The sequence below is a fragment of the Chlorocebus sabaeus genome, chromosome 10 (genome assembly GCF_047675955.1).
Source record: "Chlorocebus sabaeus isolate Y175 chromosome 10, mChlSab1.0.hap1, whole genome shotgun sequence".
NCBI classification, from domain to species: Eukaryota; Metazoa; Chordata; class Mammalia; order Primates; family Cercopithecidae; genus Chlorocebus; species Chlorocebus sabaeus.
The window spans coordinates 38,929,241-38,952,962 of record NC_132913.1 but is presented as its reverse complement, the minus strand read 5'-3'; the positions used below and the strand labels follow the sequence as shown (position 1 = coordinate 38,952,962).

The 23,722-nt window shown below is 37.7% G+C and overlaps 1 protein-coding gene across 3 annotated transcripts in view; it reads left to right on the top strand.

Moving 5' to 3' along the window:
* NEB (nebulin) overlaps positions 1-23,722 on the top strand; it is a 223,338-nt gene that overhangs the window by 69,940 nt on the left and 129,676 nt on the right. The window contains exons 45-62 of one of the 3 annotated variants that reach the window (XM_038002139.2): positions 496-600; positions 1,583-1,690; positions 3,209-3,520; positions 3,651-3,857; positions 4,298-4,402; positions 5,565-5,672; positions 8,794-9,105; positions 9,299-9,502; positions 13,473-13,577; positions 15,146-15,253; positions 15,593-15,904; positions 16,330-16,533; positions 16,813-16,917; positions 17,001-17,108; positions 19,011-19,322; positions 19,616-19,819; positions 20,297-20,401; positions 23,324-23,431. In XM_038002139.2, the coding sequence (XP_037858067.2) occupies positions 496-600; positions 1,583-1,690; positions 3,209-3,520; positions 3,651-3,857; positions 4,298-4,402; positions 5,565-5,672; positions 8,794-9,105; positions 9,299-9,502; positions 13,473-13,577; positions 15,146-15,253; positions 15,593-15,904; positions 16,330-16,533; positions 16,813-16,917; positions 17,001-17,108; positions 19,011-19,322; positions 19,616-19,819; positions 20,297-20,401; positions 23,324-23,431 (3,132 nt within the window). The remainder of the gene's footprint in view (positions 1-495; positions 601-1,582; positions 1,691-3,208; positions 3,521-3,650; positions 3,858-4,297; positions 4,403-5,564; positions 5,673-8,793; positions 9,106-9,298; positions 9,503-13,472; positions 13,578-15,145; positions 15,254-15,592; positions 15,905-16,329; positions 16,534-16,812; positions 16,918-17,000; positions 17,109-19,010; positions 19,323-19,615; positions 19,820-20,296; positions 20,402-23,323; positions 23,432-23,722) is intronic. The other 2 variants (XM_073019680.1, XM_073019681.1) reach the window with 2 other exon arrangements.

The following is a 23,722-nucleotide window of genomic DNA, read 5'->3' as shown; positions in this document are numbered from 1 at the left end:
TTTTACTTTCTGTCTTATTTCCTCCCTGCTGTATTGTTTGAATAAGCAACTTTTCCATTAAATTTTTTTTGGGCCAGGTGCAGTGGCTCATACCTGTAATACTAGCACTTTGGGAGGTGAAGGCAGGTGGATTGCTTGAGCTCAGGAGTTTGAAACCAGCCTGGAAAACATGGCAAAAAACCATCTCTATGAAAAATACAAAAATTAGCCAGGCGTGGTAGTGCCTGCCTGTAGTCCCAGCTACTCAGAGGCTGAGGTGGGAGGATGGATTGTTTGAGCCTAGGAGGTAGAGGATGCAGTAAGCCATAATTGCACTACTGCACTCCAGCTTGGGTGACAGCATGAGACTCTGTCTCAAAAATAATGAATAAATTAATTTAAACCTAGTTAATAAAAACACATGAAATATTGATATATATGTGTACAATGATATGTATGTACTAAGTAAGCTTCTTTTAAGATTTTAAACACTAATTTACACTGTTTTTTTCCTAGCATCTCTACAAACAAGCATGGGAGGCTGATAAAACCAAAGTCCACATCATGCCTGATATCCCCCAGATTATTTTGGCAAAGGCAAATGCAATTAATATGAGTGATGTAAGTATAGTTCCTCCTGTTGTCATCTTCCTCTCCAGCAGATTTGAACCAGTAATAACAAATTAATTAATCTCTCTCTCAGTTATGAGAATGAATGTTTTAAAAATAATGGTGGAAATCCACACATGAGGCTCTTTCTCTTTCTAATTTTGCTTTGCGGAGTTGGAGTAGGCCTGTCGATGGGGTTGGGCCAAGCAGTTAAGAATTTGAAGGGTGATTGGATTTTGTTCTAGGGGGGCACTCCTTATTAAATTGAGAGATTTGGTAGAAAGAAACAGGCTCGGGGGCCAGGAGAAGAGAAAAAGGAAATGAGAATTCTGGAATTTCGTTCTTAGAGAGCCCTTCCATCAAACCTTTGAGATAGTTCTGAAGAAGGGGTTAAATGGAAAGGGAAGAAGAACATTTTGAAGAATTTGGGGCAAACCCCGTAACAAGGAATATGCAACACTTATTAGAAAATGTATCGATGTTTTATTTCATTTCCTTTTTTGTCTAATCATAGTTGCTAGGAAATCTTCTAATCCTACCTTTTTTTTTTTTTTTTTGGTTTCTTTGTTTGAATTCCACAGAGTTTTTCTTTAATTGTAGATTCCACATTATTATACAAATAAAAGTGCTGATTATAAAACAGTGACTTTTCTTTTGATGTAAGAATAGGGCTGTTTTGTAGTCTTCCTTTAACTCTTATTTGCATCAATAAGAATATCCAGGACTTTCACATTTCTAAAGTATATTTACAACCTAATAGAGACCAGTAACTTTTACTTTTTTCTGGTAGTTTCCTGAAAACATGTTTAAGTCTGTTATAGATTGTTTTTCAAACACAGTTATGTTACTTGTAAGAACATTCAGCCACTAAAGCACCAATGAAGCATTCTGCTTAAAAACAAAAAAAAGACGCCACAGTGGTAGTTTACTCTTCTAAAATAAATCCAGGCTTTCATATTTAGAAGAAAACTCTTCCCTTTGCCTCTCTTTACAGAAACTCTACAAACTTTCCTTGGAAGAGTCTAAAAAGAAAGGCTATGATCTCAGACCGGATGCAATTCCTATCAAAGCTGCTAAGGCTTCCAGAGATATTGCAAGTGATGTAAGTCCGAAGGAAACCAGTCACCTGGCTGGGGGTTTCTAGGGAACCGAAATAATAAGGTTGAGTTCTGGAAACACTGAGTGGACACAATATGAAAAACAGTGGGTCTCACTCTCTGTGAATGCTTCTTAACCTTGCTTTTGTGTATTCTCTGATATTTCTGAAACAACACCAAGCTAACCGCATGGTGACCTTCATAGATGTCAGCTCCCTGACACATGAGATCTAGATACACTTACTTTGAATCTGTCACCAAGGCTATGGCTTGTAGAAATTCAAAGCTCTTCACTAAGCTTTCTTGGTGAAAGTCTTGTGTTCTTGCCTCCTGCTTCTTCAGAGCTGATTTTCTCCCAGGATGTCTCATGGATGCAAGAGTGCTAATCATCTGGGCTCATGATGGTTAATGAGTAAATAATCAGGACTTGTTGCAAACCAGTTGTTAAACCATCGGTGGCTTCATATCAGCTATTATGGGCGTATTTACACCACAGAAATTGGCAAACACTACAAAGTGAGGCTTTCCCCGCACTGCGCGACAAAAAGCAGGTGTACCAACACATCACTGTCATAACATGCCACCTATATGAAACTCAGTTCTTTCATTTGGTTGTTTCCACAAGAAATCCACTCACAGGGAGCATTTAATGACTTGGAGGTCCTGGGAGGAGCACATTTCAAAACACTCTTTCCTTGGTCACCCATGAGTTTTACTTTCTTTCCTCTTCATCTCTATTCTTCATCTTCCCTACCTATCCAGCCCATTCCACTCTCTCTTATTATCCCGAGAACTCCAAATTCTTCTCCCCTCTATTATGCTGGAGTAATTTGGTTCTACTAGCTTCTACCCCCAACTTGCACATGCAATCCCACAAGGAGATAGGCAGAAAAAGAAGCTCCCCATGGATCAAGATCTCCCCTCTATAGAAGAAAGTTGAGATGATAAATAGGACAATTTCTTCCCCCATTATAGCAGTTTAGAGAGTCTTAAAGGAAAAGGAGCTCCACAAATATAAAGCTATTCTAAAATTACACTCTGTGTCTCATAATTGAACCTTTTCTTATCAGTAAATGACAGGATAATTTCTCAGGGCAGCAATAAGAGAAATGTTCTGTTTTTTGTTTGTTTGTTTGTTTTCATTTTCTGTGTTCTTTTTACCTACTAAAGTCCTCTTTAGCACTAACAGCAAAGTACATGCATAAGTCAGTGTAATGCATCATCACAAGATCTGGGTTCTAATCCTCAGTGGCCTCAACAAGTTGCTCAGCTCTCTGGGTCTCAACTTATTCATCTATAAAATGAGAGCAGTAATAAGAACTTTGCTATCTACCTCACAAAGGAGAGTTGTATTCAGTTATATCAATAAATATGAAAAATGCATTCGTGAACTATAGAGCTCTATACAAATATAATTTTTAATTATATTTTATAATTATACAAAAATAATATAGCATATTGACACTAGACCAATTTTTAGTCAAAGGAATTGCTCTGTGTAAAAACTCATATTTTCTTCACAGTATAAATACAAGCACGATTATGAAAAAGGGAAGGGGAAAATGGTTGGTTTCCGCAGTCTCGAGGATGATCCCAAGTTAGTCCATTCCATGCAAGTGGCTAAGATGCAATCTGATCGGGAGTACAAGAAAAACTATGAGAACACAAAGACCAGCTACCACACCCCTGCTGACATGCTCAGTGTCACGGCTGCCAAGGATGCCCAAGCCAACATCACCAATACTAACTACAAGCACCTGATTCACAAGTACATCCTCCTTCCAGATGCAATGAACATTGAACTGACCAGGAATATGAATCGCATACAGAGTGATGTAAGGCTTTCTCCTACTTGGGTGATGGTTGGAATCCTAGCATGGGAAGGGAGATTACAGTCTGTTTACATGCCATGCTTTTGTGTCCAAATGGATAAGATAAAGTAGAATTTGCTTATCTTCTTTATAGAATGAATATAAGCAAGATTACAATGAATGGTACAAAGGGCTTGGGTGGAGTCCAGCAGGTTCTCTGGAAGTGGAGAAGGCCAAGAAAGCAACTGAATATGCCAGTGATCAGAAATACCGCCAGCACCCGAGCAACTTCCAGTTTAAGAAGCTGACTGATTCCATGGACATGGTGCTTGCCAAGCAGAATGCGCACACCATGAACAAGGTACACAGAACAGTGGCTGTCCACACAGCTTCCACATGAGGAAAGGCTAGCAGGCTCTGGTTCTTGTTTGGAGAAATCTAATCCAGGTCCATCATTCCTAGGCAGTGGCAAACCGTTCCAGATCATTCCCCTACACGATCTTCTTCTGTCCACTTCTTACTTTTCTTTCTTCTCTTGACCTTCTAGTTGGGTTAGAAATTACTTATATTTTTAATTATTATATCTTCAATACTTTCCTTTGTAGAAAACAGAAAATACTTAAAAGATTATTTTTTAAAATCTGAGTTTGTTTTTAGAGTCTTTTCTGAATTATATGCTACTTAGTTATTACTTTACTATGTCAAATTGAGTGCATTCAAGTACTAATATATAAATACATATTTTTCTTTCCTGCTTGTCCCAATTATTCCAATTTCATGTCTCTTTTTCCCACTTCCTAGTATTTATACACCGTTGATTGGAATAAAGATAAGACCAATGTTCACGTGATGCCTGATACACCAGATATTTTACAAGCCAAGCAGAATCAAACACTGTATAGTCAGGTAAAGTTACATGAAAATTACTTGTAAGGGTTTTGTATTGAAACTTATGAACTTATAAAATAATGTAATAGTAAATACTGATATAAATGTTGAAGCAATGGAAGTTTGGAAATGACACACTGATTAGCCCAGGATGTTGCAAAATAGAGTGGTTAAGAGCAAAGGCTTCAGCCACAACTGTATACTTCATGGAGCCGGTTCTGTGTCTGTTTATCTCTGTGTTCATTGTGCTTGATACCAAGCAGGAAATCAATAGATAATTGTTGAAAAAAATTACATCAAACAGCCGGGTGCGATGACATGCACCTGTAGTCCTAGCTACTCAGAAAGGTAAGGCAGGAGGATCCCTTGAGCCCAGAAGTTTGAATCCAGTTTGGACAACATTGGGAGACCCTATCTCTAATAAATAAACACATAAATAAGGTAAAAATTGCATCAAACAGACTTGGTATGAGTTTTGGCTTTGCCATTTTTGAGATGTATGATACTGGGTAACTCAATTACCTGTCTAAATCTCACTTTCCTCATCCCTAAAGTTGGGACCATAAACATACCTATGACATTGGATTGCCATGAGGACTAAATGGGAAATTCTGTGTAAGATCCTCAACACAGTGCCTGGCCCATGGAAAGTACTGGATAACTATGAGCTATTTTTTTTATTACCCAGTTCTAACACACATACATCCATTCAATCAGTAAAGTCAACTCAGAAAGATTGCAACTAAATTATTGCAATTTATAAAAAGTATTTCATTTATTGCTTTTATCACCTAGCTAATTAAAATGTTGTTACCTGTTTTTATTAGCAATTATCTTAATATCTATCTTCAAAATAGTAAGCCAAGGCGGTATTTAACAGCAGTGAGAAAAGTACCTGATATGCCTGATATGACCATATTGTTTCTGAACAGCAGAGGCTGTGATAAAATATACCATCAGGTTTCTCACAGCCAAAAAAGATTAAAGCCAGGTCATATGATGCTGAGTCAGTGCTTTTCCTACTCCTTTAAACAACTTGTTTTATTTTTATCCATATCTTTAAAGATAGGGTAGATGATGTTCGATCTGATATTCACTCTGTAGGTAAACTTTTCCCTAATAATCTGCTGAGATTCTTTATATAGGCAGAATAATGCTGAAGAATATCTTTAATTTTCAGAAACTCTATAAACTTGGATGGGAAGAATCTTTGAAGAAAGGCTATGATCTCCCAGTTGATGCGATTTCTGTACAGCTAGCTAAAGCTTCAAGAGACATTGCTAGTGATGTGAGTACTAGTTTGAGTTCTAGAAGGATATATTTTTATCTGAATCAGGTAACTTAATGTCAGTAACTATTTTTATAGATAGGCTTTACCTTTCAAAATATAATACTTCCTTCATTTTCTTCTACCCTCTTCATTTATCCAGAGTTCACTCTTCTTTTTCACTGTTCGTATGTCCAAAGGGGCTTCCTGAATAGAGGTCGGGCCTGAAGACCTCTAAGATCCATTAGAGTAAGATGCTCTACTTGGGGATATTACAAAGGACTGAAGATTTCAAGTTTTCCCTACTTTCCTGAAAATATAATAATTTTCCTGTTTTCTACTTGTCTATTTTAGATAAATTCAAAGTGCCAGATAATAAATCAACCTCAACAAACTGATGCTGATAGATTTTATATGCACATCTTTTAAAATAGGCTGTCAGTTTTTTCAGTTTAACCCATTTTGCACTTATATAATTGTAATAAATTACCTTGGGACTTAAAAAATCCAAGAAGGTCCAGAAATTTAGGTTTAAGTTCCTAAGGGCTTACTTAATTCTTCTTTCTGCTGAAAATCTGGTCTAAAGTTCATAGACTCACTCTCCCAAAGGTAGATTCTAGTTATGATTAGAAACGGTAGCAAATCTGGTGAAAAACTAGGTATTGTCTCTATTGGTTAATTTTTTACAAGTATTTTACTTAGATATTCTGCATATTGCTAGCATATCATTTTGTTAATCCCAAAACTTAACCACAAAAATTCAGAAGGTCTTAGTTATAGTGAATAAATTACCAGGATTTCATAGGGAAGCAGGACCTCTTAATTAAAATCTTTAAAAGAAAACAGGGATTTGGTTAATATGCAGGTTGAAGTACAGAGTGGAGGAAAAGAGTGCCTAAAAATGGAATCTGGCAATAAATTCTAAGAACATAAGGGAATATTTTATTTAATTCACTTAATTTCTGGCATTCCAGAAATGTGGGAAAACTAATATGATGATACATTATTACCCACTCTCCAGCTTGCAGGTCAATCCCTTATTAAAATAAATCAACGAGATGATAAGCCTAAAGCAATAATGATGGGTAAACTCATTTTCATTTAATGCTATATGCTAAAGATAGTTTAGGAATTGAAGAAATAACATCAATAATCTCCTAACAACTCAACAATTTGATAGTACCTCATTTCTTTTTGTGTGAACCCATTAATTCGAACCTTTTGAAATCTTACTCTCAAATGAACTATTAGTGAACTTTCCCACTATTATAGAGATGTATTTTCCTCAATTTCAAATGTCCTTGTATTTGTAAAATTTCAGAAAATTAAAACAATTTTTATAAGTATTTAATTTAATGAATTAGAATCATAGAATTTAGAGTTGGAAGATAAAGGACATTTAATCTGATCTCCCACTCAGCATCCTACCTTCTCTCCATCTCCAAAAGTCTGTAGATACTTAAAAATATAAGAATTTTGGAGGCTGGGTGCAGTGGTTCCCTCCCGTAATCTCAGCACTTTGGGAGGCCAAGGCAAGAAGATCATTTGAAGCCAGGAGTTCAAGACCGACCTGGGCAACATAGTGAGACTCTTTCTTTACAAAAAATAAAAAATTAGCCGGGCATGGTGGTGTGTGCCTGGAATCCCAGCTACTTAGGAGGCTGAGATGGGAGGATCACTTGAGCTCGGAAGGTTGAGGCTTTAGTGAGCCATGATCACACCACTGCACTCCAGCCTGGGCAATGGAGCAAGACGGTGTCTCAAAAATAAAAAAATTCTTTAAAGGAATTTTGGAGTCCTTCAGGGCACGTCATTTCTCTGTTAGATCATTTCCAGTTGCCATTATATAGCTTCTTATTTTTACGTAAATAATTTACCGATAAGCTCTAGATCTCTGTTCTACACCACCACAAGTAGCCTATTTCCACTTCCACTTGATAGCTTTTCTGACTTTTTCATATTTGCCCTCCTTTCGTTTCAGTTTTATACATTCTTCAATCTTCTGATCATTCTATTTGTAATTTATGCTGTTTTTTCAAAACTCCTGTCAAAATAGAATCCCTCAAAATTTAGTGTTGTTTTCTTGATACAGGAAGGTCAGTTCAGAGAGCTTATTTGTGCCCCATACCGAATCTATGGCACTACTTTTTAAAAAGCAATTTTGTCAGATTGCTTATGTTGAACTTATAGTCCACTTAAACTCCTGAATATTTTATATATGTAATAATGAAGCTGGGTATCATGTAAGGTATAAGATGTGTTCAGCACCTAACATCAAGTAAATGCTGTTATTATACTCATTATTGTTATCACTGTTGTTACTGTCATCTAGTACTAATGTAATTTTTCTCAATTGAATCTAAATACCAAATTTTACTTTTACTGTCTTAAATTTATGTAATCATTTTGATCCATTTGGTAGTATGTGGAGCTCTTGTGGAATTTTCTTCATAATCTAACATATTTAGTTATTTTTAGCCATCTGCGCATGCAAGATATAGGTCCCAAACAGGACAAGGACAAGGTTATATGACATAACCACATGTCAAGCCACAAAAAAATCCTGCTGTTTAACAAATTAGTCTCCACTATTAGGTGTATTTACTTAGTCATGTATCTTCCTGATTTTTCTGTCATTTAGCCCATAAGGATTATCATTTCCATAAGAATATCACAAGAGCTATATTAAATACAACCCCAAAGTCAGAATACACAATAGCTAGCACAACCAAACATACATTTCTGCATCTAGTTAGAATTAATTTCTTATAACCTCTGTTGATACATTACATTTCTATGTATCAACATTAGATTTCTTCGGAAGCTTCCATGTAAACAAGGCTTAGTTTAAGTAAGTAAACATTCCATACTAAGGTAGCATAGACAACCCTTCTCTCATTTCGGTTTTGGAAAACAAACATGAAAACAAGGCAAACTGAAGCTGAGTGAGGTGGCTTGTGCCTGCAATCCCAGCTACTAGGGAGGCTGAAGCTAGAAGAGTAGGCCTGGGAGTTCAAGACCAGCCTGGGAAACATAGTGAGATCCGTGTCTCAAGAAAAAGAAAGAAAAGAAAAAAAAGCAAGTTGAGCTTAACTCGGCCTTTGTTTGTGTACTAAAAGAGCTCTGTTTTCTCTGATTTCAGTTTAAATACAAACAAGGCTACCGAAAGCAACTTGGCCACCATGTTGGATTCCGGAGTCTGCAAGATGACCCAAAACTTGTGTTGTCCATGAATGTAGCCAAAATGCAGAGTGAAAGAGAATATAAGAAGGACTTTGAGAAGTGGAAAACTAAGTTCTCCAGTCCAGTGGACATGTTGGGAGTGGTACTGGCCAAGAAGTGTCAGGAGTTGGTTAGTGACGTGGACTACAAGAACTACTTACATCAGTGGACATGTCTGCCTGATCAGAATGATGTTGTGCAAGCTAAGAAAGTTTATGAACTGCAAAGTGAGGTCAGTTTCTATTAAATGCAATAGTTTATATATTAATTCATATTTTATATGAGTAGCTATTTAGTCAAAGAGAAGTGAAACCAGGAATTGTTATTGAAAATCTAAAATGCATCTGTTTGTAATGCATAGAATCACTTGAATCTAGGATCCAGGTGAGAATGGGATTTTGATGGCTTGCTCTGTCTTTTCACAGAATCTATATAAATCTGACCTAGAGTGGCTGAGAGGCATAGGATGGAGTCCCTTGGGTTCTTTAGAGGCAGAAAAGAACAAGCGGGCTTCGGAAATCATCAGTGAGAAAAAATATCGTCAGCCTCCAGACAGAAACAAGTTCACCAGCATTCCTGATGCCATGGACATAGTTCTGGCAAAGACAAATGCCAAAAATAGGAGTGATGTGAGTAGCACTCTGGAAATAAATAAAATAGATTATAGTGCCTGCTACCTAGTATTTGCTCAATAGCGCTTGCTTAATAAATGAGTAGAACCACAAAGCATTGCCTCATACATCACCACATAACATTTTATATTGGATCGCTTTATTTGAATTAGCAACTATCCTACACTGAATCGTGTAAAAATGGGTCAGTGTCAGTTTTTGTCACCCAAAGCTTATTTATTATTTAACCAAAATGTAATGGGAAAATGATTGAACAAACTTTTTTCTTTGAAACTTGAGTGCATGAAGCACCCAGATGTGTTTTGTTGAGGTAGAGTGTATGAGGGGGAAAGATTCTGAGTACCTTACACAGGCACAATTGATGTGTTATAAAGAGCGTATTTCCTGACAAATGATTATAATGCTTTTAGTTTAGCTGAATCAAGATAAATGGATAATTCTGTCACCGTAAATAAGTATATATTTCATCTTCAACTTATTTTCTTCACCAGCTCTGACACCAGTGTCTAACACATAATAGGTACTCAATAAATATTCATTGAAAAAAATAAACATAGCAGGGTGGAGTAATTATATGCAAAGAAGGGAAAGATTACTCAACACTGCTCAGCTAAAAGCCTAACCCTGAACATTACAGAGTATTGAAGTATGTGCCCTGAAATCTGTAATTGGTAAGAAGATTTAAATAGATATATAATAGCCATCTGTTATTAGGAGGATCTAAATATGTATATACTGTAGGTCTTAGAAGGATCTGAATATATATACTATATGTAATATGCTATATATGTTACATATATATATCAGAAGTTTTATATAATATATAAGCCCATAATCAGCTTACAATAAGCATTGATAAACTGTAGTTCCTCTTTTCCTAACTAACCCCTTACAGACTTTTTATAATGTTGATTTCCAGAATGTATAGTAAATGTTGACCTGTCAGGTTCATTATGAATGTTTAAGCATTTACTTATTCTTTTGTTGTTTTATGATGACAGTCAGAATCCAACAAACTGAGAAAACAACAAATTTGTACAAAATACTTCCCCCTTCTTGGAATCCAAGTTTCTTTTCTCCCCGTGAAACAAGAGAGAGATCATGAAGTTTATCAATATACGTGTTCCGGGACAGGACTTCCCAGCAGTGCGCTCTAGTTTGGGGAATGCTGAAATATGGAGCTCTCAGGCCTCAGGGCCACCACACAAAACCCGGGCCAGCTGGGGTCCTTCAGCCCGCTGTCTCTCCTTCTGAATAGACTGATGCGCCTATCCTAGTGTAAATAATAACAGCATTTCCTCTGCATTCCATGTGGTGAAAGTGGTGCATGCCATTGAAGAAATAGTCTAACTTAGTGACTCTCAACCGGAAGCAATTTTGCCCCACAGGAACATTTAGCAACATCTAGAAATATTTTTGGTTTTTACAACTGGGGAGTGGCATGCTACTGGCATCTAGTGGGTAGAAGCCAGGGATGCTGCTAAGCACCCCACAATGCACAGGGCAGCCCCCACAACGAAGAATCACCCAGTACACAATATCAGTGGTTAGGAGGTAGAGAAACTCTGCTGTTTGCTTGGTGGGTACAATGTGTGTTGCTCCAGTGATGGATGCACTGAAGGCCCTGACTTTACCACAATGCAGTTGCACTTGTGCCCCCACGAATATATGGGAAAAAAAAAAAGTTTTAAAGAGAAACTCTGGTGTTACTAAATCCAACAGGATAGTGCAGAACCAGGATACATGTATGTGGAAATTAACAAGCCTTGCCTTTGTTTTGGTGCTGAGGGTCTTAATTGACTTCTCTGGGTTATATGCACCATGGCAAACATGTGCAGGAAAAAGAAAAGTGCCATACACACACATCTCATGCTGCACACCTCAAAGGGAAATGGACAAGTTTAAGGAATCAATCAGACCAAAAAAATTTTATACTGAAATAATTTCAGGCACTCAGAAAAGTTGAAAAAATAGTACACGTAATTCACATATGTGTGTATGTGTGTGTGCGTATACCCAGATTCCCCAAATGTTAACATCTTACCACATTTGCCTTCTCTTTTTGTCTCTTTTTCTCCCTTTCTTTCTCTCAGATCTAGACCTATATCTATATATCTCTATGAGAAATTAAATTGTTTCATGATGCCTATTCTGCCTGTATTTCCCAAAAATGAGAATATTCTCAATAATCACATTGTGATGATTAAAATCACAAAATTAATTTTCACTAGTCTGCTAGTCTACAGAATTTATTCAGTTTTATCACTAATATCCTTTATAAGAAAAGAAAATATTTTCTCTGGCTCAGGATTTAATCCAAGACCACAGGTTGCATTACTTGCTATGTCTTTAGTCTCCTTTACTCTGGACTAGTTCCTCACTGTTTCTTTGCCTTTCAAGTTTTTGACATTCGTAAAGAACATAGGTCAGTTATTTTGTAGAATCTCTTTCCATTTGGGTTTTCTGGTGGGTCCTTGTGATAGACTCAGATTGTCTTTTCAGTAGGAGATCACACATTGTGTCCTCTTCAGTACCTCATATCAGGAGGCACAGGATATCAATTTGTTCTATTACTAATAACTTAAACACTTGGTTAAAGTGATATTTCCAGGTTGCTATACTGTTGAGTAACCATTTTATCCTTTGTAATTGATAAGTAATCTGGCAGGGAGATTTTCTGACCCTGTGTAAATATTCTGTTTTTCATCAAATTTTCCTAGTTTTAGCCGGGCACGATGGCTCACACCTGTAATCACAGCACTTTGGGAGGCCAAGGCAGGTGGATCACCTGAGATTGGGAGTTCAAGACCAGCCTGGCCAACATGGTGAAACCCCATCTCTACTAAAAATACAAAAATTAGCTGGGCATGGTGGTGGGTGCCTGTAATCCCAGCTACTTGGGAAGCTGAGGCAGGAGAATTGCTTGAACCTGGGAGGTGGAGGTTGCAGTGAGCTGAGACTGCGCCATTGTACTCCAGCCTGGGCAACAAGAGTGAAACTCTGTCTCAAAAAAAAAAAAAGAAAGAAAATCCTAGTTTTAGTAAGTCAATGAAATTTTTGTTTGGATCCCCTTGTCTTCTGTTGAAGAGACGTAAGGATGGCTCTGGGACATCAAAGAGATTTTGATAAATTCCCCCCAAAAAAATCATTTTGGGAATCCTAATCTTTCACAATGATTGTGAGGTGTAATTATAAATAATAAGCCACATGGAAGATGGACACAGTGGCTCACACTTGTAATCCCAGCACTTTGGGAAGCTGAGGCGGGCAGATCACCTGAGATAGGGAGTTCAAGGCCATCCTGGCCAACATGGCGAAACCCTGTCTCTACTAAAAATACAAAAATTAGCCTGCTATGCTGGCGCTTGCCTGTAATCCCAGCTACACAGGTGGCTGAGGCACCAGAATCACTTGAACTCAGGAGGCAGAGGTTGCAGTGAGCCGTGATTGCGCCATTGCACTCCAGCCTGGGCAACAGAGTAAGACTCTGTGTCAAAATAATAACAACAAGTCACATAGGAAATAAAACTCCCTGATTTCTAGGCACACTTTGAATAAGGCAGCTTTTGAAAAGGCAAGGGCTGCCTCTCAATTAAACACTGAGGGACACAACCCGAAAGATGGAGAAGCCTGTTTCATTTGATAATATTGGCAAAGCATGTGATTACCTAGATTGATTTCTTGTAGGCAGGATTTTCTGTAACTTTGAAAATGTGACCCATAATCTCCGTTTTGAAAGGCAGTTATGTTCCAGATAAATCAAGAAATAATGCATCTATTTTCTGCTTATGTTCCAGATAAATCAAGAAATAATGCATCTATTTTCTGCTTATATTATGTTGTTCTGCTTATATCATCAATTCTGTATAATGTTTAATTCAGATAAAATCAGCAATTCTGTTTGAAGCCAACTGTGTCATTCACTAATCTACCACCACCACTGAAAAATTCTTATTTCTTATTTTAGAGACTTTATAGAGAAGCTTGGGACAAAGACAAGACTCAGATCCACATCATGCCTGATACGCCTGACATTGTTCTGGCTAAAGCAAATTTAATCAACACAAGTGATGTAAGTTTTCAAATTCAGCATGTGTTTTCAGAAAGCTCATTTTGATTGTTTCTAAATCAGTGAAGTTTTCTGGAAGTTCTTTGAATCCCTGAATTATTGTAATTAATGAACTACATATTACTTAGATTCTTTATTTAGTGGCTTGTAGATTGAACATCGAAATGTTAGTACTCACTGTGTCAGGCAGAATGGGGAGTCTGTATTCTCTGTTCCTTGCAGTCCATTGTTATACATATCATCACAAGGTGATGGCTTGTATTGCATTTCCCAGTGTGGACAGGCACTCTTTGCAGGCAGAGACAATTCTTATTGAATCTACAGTGCTTATCTAGAATCGTGCCTGACACATAGTAGATACTCAATGAAATTTTGGATCAGTGAGCATACAAAAGCCATGCAGGAGAATTTCATTTTTATTGTCATTGTCATTGCAGCATAATCTCCTGAAATTTATACATCTGAAAATTAAATATTTTAAAAACAAATTCTAAATTCTAACAGAATGACTTTAACATTAAAGAATGTATCAAAGTAATGCCACAAAGGACTAACAGATAAACACAAGTCCAAGATCAACAGGCACTTTAAATAATCTGGTTTCTGGATAAAAGTACCTTTAAATTATATTCTCAATTTTTAAGTTATGTCACAGATCTGAAAAAAAAATTATTTCGCTTAAGCTTTTAAAATTCATTATTTAAACTTTCTTCAAAACATCTTAAGTTTTAGAAATTATGGTGGACTCAGTATCTTACCTATAGATGTGGATCCTATTTTGGATGGTCCCATATTGGGAGACAGACTATTTCACAATGCATCAGCTACATGGAAGAGATAACCCCTTAGGCATGATTTTTTCTCATTAGAATAATTAGATGAAAAGCCATAGCTCTTTTCTAACAAAAACTTCTAATGAAACAACCAATGTGAATTGAAAAACAGCACCTAAATAATAATCCATTTCATTTCTCTATTGTTTTACTTCTGCCTGATTCTTGAAAGTATAGACAGGCACTGTATAACAACAGTTTGGCCAACAAAGGCACACATACAGGATGGTGGTCCCATAACATAGTACCATAATCATACTGTATTTTTGCTGTATCTTTTCCATGTTTAGCCATATTTAGATACATAAATATTAATACTTCCCATTGTGTTACAGCTGCCTATACTAGCATGCTTTACAGGTTTGTAGCCTAGGAGGAATAGGCTATACCATATAGCCTAGGTGTGTAGTAGACTGTACCATCTGGGATTGCATAAGTATACTCTGTGATGTTCCCACAAGGACAAAATCACATAACAATACATTTCTCAGGATATATCTTTGTCATTAACCAATGCATGACTGTATTTGGGAAGAGCTGACAATTTTGCTGATTTAGGTAATTGAAGAGCTTTAAAGTTTAAAACAGGATCATTAGCAATCAATGGGCATAATTTCTAATTACATTTGAGTATTCTAGGGCACAGATGCTACTCTCATGGACTCAAAATATTTAGCACATTTGATCATTATGCTATATTTGTCTATGGGGAACATAGTGATCTTCATTTCTTAACAGAAACTCTACCGAATGGGTTATGAGGAGCTGAAGAGAAAAGGTTATGATCTTCCTGTTGATGCCATACCAATCAAAGCAGCAAAAGCCTCCCGGGAAATTGCCAGTGAAGTAAGATTTTATCCTTTGTTGATATTGATTTGATTGCAATTTGTCACTTCAAAGCAGTCTCAATTTAATTTCAAATTGAACAAAATCTAAGGGGCAACAAATTACAATGGAATAAAATGATCCCATGCAGTGTGGGATGAGGATAAGATCAAGGATGCATTTATTATGTATGGAATTTCATAGCTGAATTTAGCCTTTAATCTTTCTTATCAAAAGACTGAAGTCTTTGGCTCTCTAGGCTTAGTAAAATATTTAGAGTTAATGCGCTTTGTAATTTGCCACAAAGATGGCAACAGAAGTTAATTTTGAAAGGAATAAGACACATTTATTTTTCTTTAGTACAAATACAAAGATGGTTACCGCAAGCAGCTCGGCCACCACATTGGAGCCCGGAACATTGAAGATGACCCCAAGATGATGTGGTCCATGCATGTGGCCAAGATCCAGAGTGACAGGGAATATAAAAAGGACTTTGAGAAGTGGAAGACCAAGTTCAGCAGCCCAGTGGACATGCTGGGGGTGGTGCTGGCCAAGAAGTGCCAGACCTTAGTCAGCGACGTGGACTACAAGAACTACCTGCACCAGTGGACGTGCCTGCCCGACCAGAGTGATGTCATCCATGCTCGGCAGGCCTATGACCTCCAGAGCGACGTGAGTCTAAGATTTTCCTTTGGCCAACAAAACATGATGTCTGCTTTTTAAAGTATCAGAGTCCCATCGTGAGGGGAGTTGAGTTTACACAATTACCCTGGACTAATGCCCAAGCCCCATCTAGTCACCCAAACATCTGGAGGCAACATTATTCCACAAAGACCCAGCAAAGACCCATTGCTTTGGTGGAAGTCTCGAGATTGTTGAGCTAGACAATCAAAGGATTGAGTCATTTTCTATGTGCTTCTGTTTAAAATGTTTTTCAAAATACGCTTTTAATCTGAACATTTTGCTGATTTATAATTCATACCAAAAATTTAGAATTTTCTAATAATTCAAGTATTAAAAATATATATAATATAATATGAACTTTTATTTAGGGGCAAATGATTTAATTATGACAAATTTGTCACTTGCACTTTCAGAATTTGTACAAGTCAGACCTTCAGTGGCTAAAAGGCATTGGCTGGATGCCTAGTGGTTCTCTCGAGGATGAGAAAAACAAACGAGCCACCCAGATTTTGAGTGACCACGTTTACCGTCAGCACCCAGATAAATTTAAGTTTTCCAGCCTTATGGATTCCATACCAATGGTTTTGGCAAAAAACAATGCCATTACCATGAATCATGTAAGTCTTATCTTTGTTTGAGGAGGTTATTAATTTTTTTGTTTTTGGAAACACTGAAATCTGTTTCTATAAAAGAAAACTTATTTTCGATTCCTTTGCTTGGTACTAATGTGGTTTTAAACTATTGTGCTTCTTATTGACACAAGACATCTAGACCTGAAAATGTCACAAATACCAATTCACTGAGCTGAATTTCTTGATTCTCATTAAAAATCAGACTGTCTGCAGGTATCTATTTATTACTGGCCTGTACCAGTCATGTCTCTCTGTTTCTCTTAGCGCCTCTATACAGAAGCTTGGGATAAGGATAAAACCACTGTCCACATTATGCCAGACACCCCTGAAGTTTTATTAGCAAAACAAAACAAAGTAAATTACAGTGAGGTAAGCAATATATTCATAGTGCAGGATACATTTTCCTTACAATGCACTTTCTAAATCTAACTTATTACTAATGTCTGTTTCAGAAACTGTATAAGCTTGGCCTAGAAGAAGCCAAGAGGAAAGGTTACGATATGCGGGTAGATGCCATTCCTATCAAGGCAGCCAAGGCCTCCAGAGATATTGCGAGTGAAGTAAGTATACTTGGAAAGTTCTTTGCCTTAGCTGTGGCTCAAAGATTTATTTCTCTCTCCTGGATTTAGAGTGGCACAAGTAAGCCATGAGGTTAAAGCTGTTGCTAACAGTTTATTGTTTCAATGAATGGTTTAAAATAATGGTAATAGAGTTATCAACACAAAGGCCAAATTCTAGTTATGGTTGAGTCCATAGCAACATACATTTCAAAACATGTCCATTTCTTGCTGAACAAAAGTATTAGATACTTGACTATAGTTCACATAATTTTTTTGGCTTTTCCAATAATGTATTTCTCATATACAATTGAACTTATTGTAGGGTTCTTTCAAAACCCAACCTATGCTGTATGAACCAATGAATCTACAAGGGCTGAATTATAGGACATATTATTCAAAGTTCAACGATTCATATGGAACATATGTTTGCTTTCATATCCAGTCGTGGGCTACAAATATTTGCTTTCTTTAAAAGATGGATTTGCTCACTATTGCAACGACAGAAAACCAAACACCGCATGTTCTCACTCATAGGTGGGAAATGAACAATGAGAACACGTGGACACAGGGTGGGGAATATCACACACTGGGGCCTGTCGTGGGGTGGGGGGAGGGAGGAGGGATAGCATTAGGAGATATACCTAATGTAAATGACGAGTTAATGGGTGCAGCACACCAACATGGCACATGTATACATATGTAACAAACCTGCACGTTGTGCACACGTACCCTAGAACTTAAAGTATAATAAAAAAGGATTTGCTCACATTTCTAAAAATTTTTATCTTTCCATTTCTTTTGTCTATGAAGTTAAAAAAAAAAAAAAAAAAAAACTCTAAATTTTTTTCTTTATTTCCAAAACATGGGAAGTAATCATAATTTAAGAATAAATGACAATCACAGAAGGGTTAAATACCATATAATAAAATACCTGCTGTCATTAAAAATCATGCATATAGGTCAGGCACCATGGCTCACACCTGTAATCTCAGTGCTTTGGGAGATCAAGGTGGGAGGATCACTTGAGGGCAGGAGTTCGAGACCAGCCTGGTCAGCATAACAAGACACTATCTCTACAAAAAACTTAAAAATTAGCCAGGTGTGGTGGCGCATACCTGTAGTGCTAGCTACTCAGAAGCTGAGGCGGGAGGATCACTTCAGCCCAAGAGTTGGCGGTTGCAGTGAGACACGATTGTACCACTGCACTCCAGCCTGGGCAACAGAGAGAGATGCTTTCTAAAAAAAAGAAAGTCATGTGTGCAAAGACTATTTAATGACACATAGAAATGCTTATATAATAACTGAAAAGAGCAGGCACAAACCCATATACAGTATGACTTCTATTCTAATTATATTTTCACACACGAATCATAAAGAATTATTTTAGTGGCAGAATGACATCTTAAATTTTTTTTTTTTTCTGTGTGTAAATATACAGACACTCTTTGCAGGCAAAGACAATTCTTATTGAATCTGCATTGCTTATCTAGAACCGTGCTTGACACACAGTAGATACTCAATGAAATTTTGGATCAGTGAGCATACAAAAGCCATGCAGGAGAATTTCATTTTTATTGTCATTGTCATTGCAGCATAATCTCCTGAAACTTATACATCTGAAAATTAAATATTTTAAAACAAATTCTAAATTCTAATAGAATCACTTTAACATTAAAGAATGTATTAAAGTAATGCCTATTTATATGATATATATTTTATATAAGAGATATATTTCATATGTGATGATATATGACATATATTTCATTTATTTTCTAAATGGTTTCTACATCTATCATATAATTTATATATTCAGGGAAAATTTTTTTTAAATAGAAAAAGCTAGGCTTAGTGATTGCTTTTTACTAAAAGTTAAAGCAGATGATTATCTTTTTCTTCTTTTAGTTCAAGTACAAAGAAGGCTATCGTAAGCAGCTCGGTCACCACATTGGTGCCCGAGCTATACATGATGACCCCAAGATGATGTGGTCCATGCATGTGGCCAAGATCCAGAGTGACAGGGAGTATAAGAAGGACTTTGAGAAGTGGAAGACCAAGTTCAGTAGCCCAGTGGACATGCTGGGGGTGGTGCTGGCCAAGAAGTGCCAGACCTTAGTCAGCGACGTGGACTACAAGAACTACCTGCACCAGTGGACGTGCCTGCCCGACCAGAGCGACGTCATCCATGCTCGGCAGGCCTATGACCTCCAGAGCGATGTGAGTACTGAGAGTCATAATAACGTGCAGAGGTGGGAAATTATTTAACACCCCTTGGAGAAAATGGCAATATATGGCACAAGCTCACCAGCCCCTGCAGGAGGCAAATAGCATGCCTTTATCCATAGGTATTTTAATCCTTTAACCCTTCAGACCAAAATGGAATGTTGTGTGATACCTGGCCCATCCACCAAACTAAATTTTGAGAATGCTTTTACTTGATCAATTATCCTTCAGATGAAAATGCATTGCTAACACAGAGATAAATATTTATTGACTATTTGTGTCAACAGAATATTTACAAGTCTGATCTCCAGTGGATGAGAGGCATCGGCTGGGTGCCCATTGGCTCTTTGGATGTGGAAAAATGCAAAAGGGCAACTGAAATTTTGAGTGATAAAATCTATCGCCAGCCTCCAGACACATTCAAATTTACCAGTGTGACTGACTCTCTGGAACAAGTGTTGGCCAAAAATAATGCCATCACTATGAACAAGGTGAGACTTCAAAATTGAGAATCAAAGTGGGGCCCCTAAAGCTGAATCAACACGAAAGAAACATTAATGAGGAAAGAAAGAGCATTGAGCAATAAAAGGCATCTATCTATCTGTCTATCTATCTATTGGCTTGTCATCTATTAATAACTGATATATATCATGTATATTTTGATATTTACTTCAGTTATTCTTTCCTGGTTTTGATAAAGTGGCATATTTTATGAAAAAATAATCTGCATAAAATATGCTTATTCTCATTTTCCTTTTAATTGTTAACATACATTTCAGATTTATAAGGCATTTATAAGTACATGTTCCACTATGATCTTATTACTTAAAGATGTGCATAAAACACATAATGTGTATAAGATCCATAACCTTTTCTTTTTTTGTTTTTAAAGCTTTTGTGGCTCTAAAATTCCTATTAACTATACACAGAACTTTTTTCCTCATGAATTTGTGTATTTTCTTTGATAGCGTTTATACACAGAAGCCTGGGACAAAGACAAGACGCAGATACACATAATGCCTGACACACCAGAAATTATGTTGGCAAGAACGAACAAAATCAACTACAGTGAGGTGAGAGCAGATTCTTTGACATTTGCACGCTGCTGCTTATTTCAGTTGATCTACTGTGTGGTGATGTGATACCAAATGACAGCTTTAGAAAGAATCTTTTTCATGCTTCATGTGAATAACAACTCTTGCATTTCTCAATCACCATCATAAATGTCAAACTTTATGCAATATGAATTATCATTTAGGAAATACAAATGACAAGAACTAATTATTTAAGCTGTAACCATGAGATTATGTAGACCATTTTCTTTTATATTTTTTGAAATTAGGAAATTAGCAATTGACCTATACATGTATCTCCCCTTTATGCTGAAGCATAACTAGTAAACATATTTTCTGTATATTGTTCCTAAGTGTGGTTTAGGATCGAAATTTAAGATTTTTAGTGTATAAGATTAAAGGCAAGAACTAAAATCCACAGTACCACCAGGTAACACACACACACACACACACACACACACACACAGAGACAGACAGAGAAATATCTGTCCGTGTATATATTAGCAAGCCCATTTCCTTTCCCTTTCAGTGTGCACAGGGCCACGTGCCATCATTCCAGAATCACAGATGCTTAGGCAGAGTCAAGCCTCCACCCTAGTGCAAAGGTCCCCCTCCCCACAAATAGGTTTTTGACCTGCCTTTGCTTAAGGATTCCCAATGACAAGGAGCTGATCTCATAAATCAGTCCATTTGTTCTGGAAAATTTATGAGAAACCTTCTGATATATTGAGTCACAACATTTCTCTCTGCAAACTCACGTAGTCCTCTGAAGCTGCACAGAACAAATCTGTGCCGACCCCCAGAGATGGAGAGCAGCACCAGGGTGCCTCCCCTGCCACCTTCACCCCAGGTTCACCTTCCATATCCCAAGCTCCTGGGCATTCCTCACATGACATCACTAGTAAAATGTGACTCTCAGAACTGGGCAAAATACTATGAGTGGGGAATGACTGGCATAGAATACACTTAACTATCGTATTTCCTCTTCTGGACATTTGACCTCTATTCTGCATCCTGTGCTCCCAGCGTACATTGGCAGCTGTCACTGCTGGTGCACACAGAACTTGAGACCAGCTTAAACTCTAAGACCTCTTATGTGGGCTACAGCTAGGTTTCTTCCATCCTGCGTTTATGCGTTTGGTAATTTATCTCTGTTCAAAGATTGGCATTTATCTCTGTAATTTCTTCTTCTTAGACTGAGCCTGTGGGTATAAGCCTGTGGAGATTTTTGTGAATCTAAGATTCTGTCAGCCGATGTGTTATTTCACCTGGCTTTGTGCCACCAGCAAGGAAAATATTGTTTCTTTGGCAGCATAAATCAACAACATACAGAGCATAATTTAGAGAATTTAGGTGGAATTGCCACCATCTTAAGTAATTTTATTTTGGAAATGAGACTATAATTTTAGTGCTTGTATAGCTAGCTCTTAATTGTCACCAAAAACTAAAAACATCAAGTCTTACTCCCTAGTCAGAAAGGATTGAATTATTAGCCAAACCTATAATATAGGTCCTGTTCCAGGAAACCATGCATTATATGTGCAGGAATTTCAGGAAACAAAGGGCCCCCTCCCCCCTGTGTCTAGCCAGTCAGCATTTCTGGAATTCTCAACTCTGTCTTTGCTGAAAAAGCTCAGAGATGTGTTAGTGCAGCTACTTGGCTGCCAGTTCCAGGAGGCCCAGGTGCCCTTCCCCCTTTCATCTGCAACCCCCTATTGCACCCACCCAGACTGGGACACTGCCATGGGTGCTTCCCTCTGGTGTTAAAAAAAGAGAGCTTTTTGGCTGCTTTCCTATTTTCTGTAGAATTAAACACCAACTTCTTAGAATCAGGTGTTCACAGTCTGACTCTGGGCTATTCTGAGCCCTCTCCAGCGACTCCTCCCTGGGGCCTCATCCACTTCCTTCAACACCCCTCTGCTTCCCCTCCACAGTGGTGCCTGACTCACGTGATTTCCTCTGCCCTTGAAGCCACCTTAGTCTACTGAACATCTGCTCAAAGTCTGACTCAATGGTCACCCCATTTGCAAGAACTTCCCTGATTTTCAATTCAGAATAAATGACTCCTTTCTGGAGCTCTTCATTATTAATGTGGTTTGACTTTTCGGCAGTTGCTTCCACAGGTTATCAGTCTCTCCATCAGTTCTCCCAGGAACCTTTAGGCTGAGAGGGGTCTCAGCCTCCTCTTTGATTCCCAAGTACCCCACACAGTCAGAGACACAGGGTCAGGGCAGAATAAATGTGAGTTGAATTGATTGCCATGATCAACAGTTAAGCCTTTCCCTCCCACCCACATTTTACCACACTAGACCTATGAGTTTCAGCTTATGTTTTCCTATAATTTTTAAACCAGATTTATTCTTTTAACTAAACATTTTTAAAACAACCTATGATATGTATATATACTTAATTCAACATAATTTTTAAAGTAACAAATAAAGGTGCATTGGTCTTCATGAGTATCTTTTTTTGGTTTTGTTTTTTGAGATGGAGTTTCACTCTTGTTGCCAGGCTGGAGTGCAATGGCACAATCTCAGCTCATTGCAACCTCCGCCTCCCAGGTTCAAGCAATTCTCCTGCCTCAGTCTCCCAGGTAACTGGGATTGCAGGCATGCACCACCACACTCAGCTAATTTTTTTGTATTTAGTAGAGATGGGGTTTCACCACATTGGTCAGGCTGGTCTCGAACTCCTGACCTCAGGCGATCCACCCACCTCCGCCTCCCAAAGTGCTGGGATTACAGGTGTGAGCCACCGCACCCGGCCTCATTTTTGAGTCTTCAGCAAACATGTAGAAGACTTAGAACTCTCAAAAGTAAGATTATTATAGGCATTGTCTGTGGAGAACTTAGTGAATTGTCTTAGTCCTCTGTCAGTTTTTGTATGTAAATGTCAGCATCTGATTTTCCCCCCCAAATTTAGACTCTGTACAAACTTGCTCATGAAGAAGCAAAGAAGGAAGGCTATGACTTGCGAAGCGACGCCATCCCCATCGTGGCAGCCAAGGCCTCCAGGGACATCATCAGTGACGTGAGTTGTCAATGCCATTCTGAGTATGTGATCAATCTAATGTGGCATTTTCACTGAACTAAATCTTAGAAAAGAACTTTTCCTGGATCTTTGAAAACATATCCTGATATATTTGTGTGGGATATTTCAAAACCTCAGCTTTAAGGGAAATGAAAATCTTGATGTTTATAAGAGGGGTCTGTAACCTGTAGGACACAGCATCTTTGGTGAAAACTGGTCAACCAAGAGTAGAGAAAGATTCATTCATGTGGACACTGTTAGAGTGAAGCTGCAGGCTTGGAGATGCTTAGG